Raw genomic sequence first — 8,071 nt, 5'->3', positions numbered from 1 at the left:
GCAAAAGATGTAAGTAAATATACGCAGAAACATCAAACAAACAAAGATGAATATTTCAATGCAATGTTTTTAGTAAATTATTTTTATCAGTTTAGTTTAAAATCAATCGAAAACTAATTGAACATGTATCACGAAACAAAACTTGCACTATCACCTTTTAATGATAAACGGTTATAGATGGAATGAAATCAAGACCTTTTGTCTAGCTTTGTCAGAAGAGATACAATATAGGAACAACAAAACTGAACTCGTAATTGGACCTACAAAACCTCCCCAACTACACTTATTTGGGTATTATGATACACATTTAATAAAAAAATAAAATAATATAATCATCAAAAATAACCGCTACTAATACAATGAAAACCTTTAAAATGAGGCCAGAAACTTGCTTCGCAACTTTGCGAAGCAATTTCACTGATATATGTAGAGATCGTGAGTTTTTATTGAAAAATTTAGAAATTTACATTTCCACATGATCTATTACTTGAATGCAAAGAAACCAAAATTTGGACAACTATTCTTTTAAAACGGATCGAAAAAATCTAAAAATATTTATGTGATAGATAGTGGAATGATAGATTGGTATGAAAATAATAGTGTTAAATTGGAAGTTATAACATTGGAATACAACGTAAAACAGGTCAAATGCACGATGAGGTTTGTTCAAATACTAAAGGTGATTATATTACTGAAGCAATATTTCTAACTACTCAAGTACATTGTTGTATCACTAAACATACTACATAAAAGCAAAAGGTGTAACTAAATCATTACAGAAAAATCAACCAAACAGAGATGATTATTTTATTGCATTTTTTAGGGACAGTAAATATAATTACCAGTTTAATTTGAATTCAATCAAACATACACAAGTTTCTATCTGGTAGAAAAAGAAAACACATTTGGTAAATCTCATTACCTCATAATCTAGAGCTAAAAATAATGCTTTTTGGTTTATTAAAGAAAAACCGCTAATTTTTATCTAATCTTAATCCTAATACAATACTACTAATATTTCAACGTATAATTGATTACCACTCTTTTCTTTACCTTACTACGTTAATCCTTTACTCTAAAGGAAAATCAGCGCTTACTTGCTTCATCAAAAACCGTTAACATGCACTTCAATATGAATAAAAAATTCTTAAATGGGTTAAAAATATAGTCACAAGAAAGTATTTTGGAAAAAAGCACTGATGTACCACGAGTATTTTTACGCAATTCCTTCAAACAATGTAATTGAGATGTAGTATTAAAATGGAAGCATAAATTTGTCGGAAAAAAACTGGCAAGTGGTTTGAGTTTTATTTTGTTAGAACAATATGAAAAGATCGTTGAAACTGAATCAGTGATGCTAAATTGGAAAAGCTAAATGAGTGAAACTACGTGTTTTCACGTGCCTTTTTTAATCATTGAGTTAAGGTAAATAATGGCTATAGGGCGCTTATCAAGCCCGGGTCGAGGTGTCACCGCTAAAAATTGCTAAAAGATGTAAGATTTGCGGTGAATTTGAGTAAAAATGTAAGATTTGTGCTCAATGCGTTGAATGCGGTGACAAAAAATATTTAAGCAGTCAATTTTTTTTTCACCGCTTAAGCGGTGAAAGAAAATTTTTCACCGCTACCAGCAGAATGCGGCGGAAAAAAAATTTTCAGCGCTACCAGCAGAATGCGGTGAAAAAAAAATTTCACCGCTACCAGCAGAATGCCGTGAAAAACAATTTTTCAGCGCTACCAGCAGAATGCGGTGAAAAAAAATTTTCACCGCTAACAGCGGAATGCGGTGAAAAAAAAATTTTCAGCGCTACCAGCAGAATGCGGTGAAAAAAAAATTTCACCGCTACCAGCAGAATGCCGTGAAAAACAATTTTTCAGCGCTACCAGCAGAATGCGGTGAAAAAAAATTTTCACCGCTAACAGCGGAATGCGGTGAAAAAAAAATTTTCAGCGCTACCAGCAGAATGCGGTTTAAAAAAATTTTTCACCGCTACCAGCAGAATGCGGTGAAAAAAAATTTTTCGCCGCTAAAAATGCAAACCTTACAAATATCCACCGCTAATATCAACGCTTATTTTAAATTCACATGTAAAATCATTTTAATAAGTGACGGATGGCGCAGTGGAATAAGAAGTTGGTGACAAGCAGAGGAGAGAGGTTCGAACCCGTAGACGGGCGTTAGTTTCTTGTAAGAAATCCGGTGAATGCGGTGAAAAAAAAAAATTTTCACCGCTAGAAACCGCAAATCTTACAAAAATTCACCGCTTAAAACCGCAAATCTTACCAAAATTCACCGCTTTCAACGCTAAAAAATGAGGGCGGTTTGCGGTGAAAAAAGTTTTTTTCATCGCTATTCACCGCTAATATTACATTATTTTTTGACAAAACCTCGACCCGGGAGCGAATGCGAGTGCGCTCTAGGTCTATAATTATCATTACCTCTGTTTTCTTTAGCAAAATGAAAATTTGATACGGGATCGTAAATGTTGAGAAGAATTGTCGTCTGAATTCGCATTTTCTTGTTTTTAATCACTCTCGCTCATTATACCTGTTTACTTTTTGGACTTGGGTCGAATTTACAGATTTACAAATGATCTGCGAACCCTCTAGTGGTAATTGCGGTGCATAATTTTCCTTTCGCTGTTTGTATACTTCGGGAAGCAAGTGAGCTTGACTTTTAAAAAAAAATTGCGTACAGTTTTATGTAAATTTTGTTTGCTTAATGTGTCAGGTTATTGAAATTAGTGTGCGTAATGGTCATGCATATTTCCAACCAATTTTAAATTTCAAATCAATGTGTTATTGTTTCAACCTGTTGCTCCAGGAATTTCCATCTTCAATATAAGTGTTTTTGACTATTTCAAATGGAATTTGATCAATCTAAACGTGTTCGTCTTCAAGATGCTTTGTCGCTGTTAGGGGGTCCATGCAGGTGCAACTACTTTGAAAGACGGACCAGTACTAGATTCGAACCGTCATCTCTTGCTTGCAAGCTTAGTGTGCTACCCATTTACACCAAGTGGTCTTAGGCTCTCGAACGTGGGCATCTCTTATAACACGTTCTCACGTTTTTCTCATTCCTCAAGGCTTCATTTCTCTAGCCAAGTATAAGTTGAACAAGTCGAGCTTCTTGTCAAGCAATGTCAAGCTTATCTTATCCACAATTTACATTAAATTGTTCTCTGAACCTTCTATCAGTCGTTAATTCGTCTCCAAAATCAACCAGGAACAAAATTTTTAATCTTTTCCTTTTTTCATTTAAAAGCGAGTTTTTCCTGACTTTTTCGAGACCTATTGATATGATTTATTGCTAAAAGAACAAGAAGAGGAATTGTAATACAATTCTTGTTAAAATATCAGTATTTCCGGAAGTTTTTTAACGGTGAAAAGTATAGGAGTTTAGATGGCAACAATAGTTTAGGCTTCTAAATACAAAAAACGTTGATTAATTCTTTTCAAACAATTTTGTCTCCAGTATCTGTCTAATGATGATACTTTGAGTTAAACTAAAACCAAGCGTGCCTAAACTTACATTACGACGCAGAGGTATAACCAAATCGTCACCGGCAGATATGCTCGATGCGTGTATCTCGTGTTCGTTTTTACTATGTTAATACATTGAAAGTGGAACAGTATTGCGGAAAACAGCTACTTTAGCAGAAACCGGCAAAATGGAAGGGAATATCGTATCCCGTGTTCGCAGCAAAAGTGTCCTAATCCTAGCCGCGAAATACAAGTACAAACTTTATAACCTATTTTTCGCACGGATTGTATCACGCATCCGCTCCATTTATGTATCGATTTGTCGCACGCAAAGTAGCTCGATTTCGCATATAATCCGCAGTTAAGCCTAACTTAATTACTACTTATTTAATTAAGCCTAATTTATTACTATTAGTAGTACTTTATTACTACTTTATCACTACTTATAGTATTTTATTACTACTTATTACTACTATTTATTACTACTTATTAAAATCGCCCGTTCCCACATTGATATACAAAGCCTTTGATGTGCGAGGGATTTTTCGGAAATAATCAGTTTTTGTGGTTGCATGTATTTAAAGCACTTTATAGCTTTGAAATCTTCAATTAAATTTTCATTAAAGTGCTTTTTGCATGCTCAAAGTGCGTGCGAATAATAGACACCTAAATTGAGCGGAAACATGCTACAAGATTTGTTACCTACTTTTCGCACCGAATGTTCTTTCATTTAGCAAAATTGGCGGAACCACTACTGCGAAAACTAAGATACAAAGGATGTCTCCTAATTTCGTTCATTGTATTTATCTAATTTTCGAGCCAATTTTACTGAGGCGGAAGTTTTGGGGTATACCTCTGCGTCGTAATATAGTAGGCGTTTTGGAGCTAATCTTTCGACTTTAAATTAAAACTTTAAAACATGCTAATGCAAACATTTTATCATAAGTTTTAAAGTGCAAAACTAGGTGGAACAATTTTTTGGCTGAAAATTTCAGGAATAACGCTTCTTTTTTCAGTTATCAATCTTCTGGCTGTTTTTCAAAAATTCAATAGAAATGTAAATGTTTTTCTTTTTTTCAACTTTCCAGCGCTCACCTCAAGACTAAAAAAACCTTTGCAAAATTTAAATTCTTAAGGGGTTAGAAAGCGCCTTTTTTGTTTACAAGGCAGGTTTCTCTGGTTTGCTGGTGGACATACCTGGAAATTAGATATATCTAACTTTTTCAATCTACCATTTTTCTACCAATTCTTTTTTGACAAGGCTGATATGTGTGGATCGTACTGAACCTGATTTTGATTAACGATTTCTCGATTCTGTGGATAGAAATTATACTTGCGATAGAAATTATCAAACAATATTCTTTGTTTCTCACGCAGTTTATTAATTTTCTCTATAATTTGGGAGTTTCGAGAATTCTTAATCCTCTACCTAAAATTTGGACACTTTTGCGAAGACGGGTTGCGCAATTCCCTTCAGTTTGACCTGTTTTTGCTAAAGTAGCTATTTTCCGCTATATTGTTGCATTTTTCAATGTATTAAGATAGGAAAAACGAACAAGAGATACACAGATCGGGCATATATTCCCGTGACGATTTGGGTATATACCTCTGTGGCGTAATGACGACGACTGTTCATGAACTCAATTTGCCAGCTATTTCATCTGTCTATAAAGATATGATAGTGTGATTATGTTAAATTAATTAAAAGTGAGTTTAATAAATAACTTTCGTAAAATAAATTGTCAAAAATGTTTGGAAGATACTATTTTTCATTAATTAATTAAACTGAATTATGTAAGCGTAATCATTTAGAAAGCATGAGTTCAATTATAGACATTATTATCAGTGTACACCAAATTTTTGACTTCATACACCAATTAGGTTACACAGCAATAAACTAATTTAACTGAAAGTTTATAAATTTAACAAAACAGTATTGTAGTGGTCATGGATATAGTTATTCGGTTATAAATACTGCTTACAGTGCAACTTTGATTTCATTACTGATCTGTAATTTGATTGAAGACATTTTTTTCAGATGAGATAAAACAGCGCTCTTTAATTTGTTCGGAGAAAATGTACATCTTTAAAATTGTACTGCACAATAACAGCCCCCAGAGTTTTGTCTATGAAGTCGATGTACACAATGTTGGGTTGGTTTCGTCCCATGTTGTCAATCCAGCCTTGCAGTACAGCAGGCAGCAAAGCATTTGCCTTCTTAGCGTTATCTTCTATGGATTGAGTGAACGCCGTAATGGGATTCAAGGTCAAAGTCCACGACAGCAAAAACATCTGTTCTTTGTCGTCATGGAGTCCAATATTGTACCACTTATCTATTTTTGGAACTGTTTCCTTTAATTGCATAATTTTTGCAGCCTTTAACTCATGGTTTTTTCCGTGAAGTACAGGTAAAGGACTACGAATTCTTAGGAACGGTTAAGAGCGGTTTAAAAAAGGTGAAAAACGACAACTTGCTCATAAAAAATTGATCGTACGGTAAAAAAAACCTAAGGATTGAGTGGACGCTTTTCCATATAAAGGTAGTCTTACAATAAATTTCGATTTTTAGACTAACTCTGGGCGTATATAAAGTGTATATTTCCAGAATTTGGTGCGTTCAAAAATTCTCGTACGATCTTCGTGCCTTCAAAACACATTAAATATGTTTCATTATCTTTATTCATACTAATATGATGTAAAGGGTGTCCTGTCATTAAGAAGAATCATTAATACTTTGCATAAACAGAATTAGAAGTTTCATAAACGCACTTACGAATTTTAAAAAATTTGTACAGGGGTGTCAAAAGAAAACAGATCCCTAATTGGTCGTCCTCCATGTCGGAAAGGCTGCTGGATTTCGCGTACCTATCATACACTTTCATGTTCTCAGAATATCTGAAAATGCCATCGCTTGTGTTAACTTTTCCTGCGTCATAAGAAAAGAGGACAAGCATTTTTCCACGCAGCTGTGCAAGATTTATTTTTGATAATCGGATTGAAGAATCTGATGCTTTTCCCATTCTTTGTTGAACGTTAGGCTGCAAAAAGTGCTGACGCAAGGCACTTTGTACATACTTTTTGTCAGTTTTCTCAAGCTGGGGGACATGTGAAACCTTCAGTATCACAATTTCGGTGGGATGCGATTCCAAAAAAGCCACAACTTGATCTGTGACGTCATCCAGGGTTTCTCCGTCACATCCGAAACTTCCGCTACGATGGTAGGTATGAAGAACGTATCTTCCAGATGGGTTCATGCCAAAAGCGGGCCTGATGTCAAAGTACCGCGATCCGGCCATCAATTGGCCAGTGATATTGACAGCCTGGGTTTTCACTGCAGATTCAGTCGCTCTCCCTGCCCTCGTTAGCAAATCACAGTTCTTTGTAACGGACATTCCGGCGTCGTGAGATCCAGGCATGATCAAATCTTTCAACAGGGCTGAATCATCAATATCTCCCATCCAATTTGACAAGTCCAGTTCGTGTGATCGACTAATTGTTACATCTTCGCTTGTTAAAGTAGCAAAATGAAGCGAAACTTGCTCGCCGTCCGAATTAGTACCAGAGCATATGACTGTAAACGTCTCATTAGTTTTTACACAGTTTCTACCGCCAAGCTCCCAATTATTTTTCCAGATCGAAACATGATGCTGAACGAAAGCTATATCTTCGAATTCGTAGTCTTTTTCATAGCCATTATACCGACTACCTAGAGTAAACTTAAGTGTACCAAAAAGCGCGAAATTTGCTGCTGAGACACTTTCCCCAAGTGTATGTTGCCTTGGGTTTAGAAGAGAATTGAACCAAGTTGCAACTTCTGAACTAGCCTTACGTCCGATCTCGAATGTCAATTTATTAGTACCCTTTACAATCTCACCACGTGAAATTTTGGGATCTTGACTGGGATCTTGTCCGGCTGTTATTGAAAAGTTTTTGATTTCAAACTCAATTTTTTCTAACTCGGTGTAAGTAATGAGTTTGCCACCTGGTCCATATTTTTCAACTATTTGATCACCAATTATGAAATTCATGTGGTTATTACGATAGGTCATAAATTCTGCAGGAGCAAAGAATATAAACAAAGTTAAAACTGTATCGACTACTGACATTTTATGTGCTATTCAAAAACAAAATCTTCGCACAATTTTTATTCTACGGCGACTGTTGGAAAAAGAAATTAAAGTGCGCAAACCGGTGTTTGTGAACGTTGAAATTGAAGTGACAAAAGTTTTCTAGGTGACAAAGTTCGTCAATATTTCTCAAACCATTCAACATGTTTGTTGAGTTTTTAGCTTATTAAGTCTTAAAACTACTTGATCAGCGGGTTCTTGCACAACTTTTACCCAAGCATTGTTTAGATCAGGAACTGTAAGCCCAAATTTATACAATGTCGACACCAGATAATACGATTAAACGGAATTAACATCGACATCAGTTCAGAAGAACAATTATGTCGCCAAAGAGTTATATGAAACTGAGATTCACAAACTAATGGTCAAAACAGGACTTTTTGCGTTCCTTTGCGCAAAAATTGTTGATTTTCTCTATATTTCCGAATTCAGCTCGTCTATGACAATGAAATTTTTGATATG

General features: G+C 35.0%; 1 protein-coding gene across 1 annotated transcript; it reads right to left on the bottom strand.

The window, feature by feature from the left end:
* Window positions 1-5,161: 5,161 nt before the first annotated feature.
* Window positions 5,162-7,817, bottom strand: LOC142354047 (uncharacterized). The gene has a single exon (XM_075406316.1). It carries the CDS (start codon window positions 7,586-7,588, stop codon window positions 6,209-6,211), a length of 1,380 nt encoding a protein of 459 aa, XP_075262431.1. The 5' UTR covers window positions 7,589-7,817; the 3' UTR covers window positions 5,162-6,208.
* Window positions 7,818-8,071: the final 254 nt, after the last annotated feature.

This window comes from Convolutriloba macropyga, chromosome 15 (assembly GCF_964194025.1).
Source record: "Convolutriloba macropyga chromosome 15, txConMacr16.3, whole genome shotgun sequence".
NCBI classification, from domain to species: domain Eukaryota; kingdom Metazoa; phylum Xenacoelomorpha; order Acoela; family Convolutidae; genus Convolutriloba; species Convolutriloba macropyga.
The sequence above is the reverse complement of the archived record's forward strand: the minus strand, read 5'-3'. Positions and strand labels throughout refer to the sequence as shown.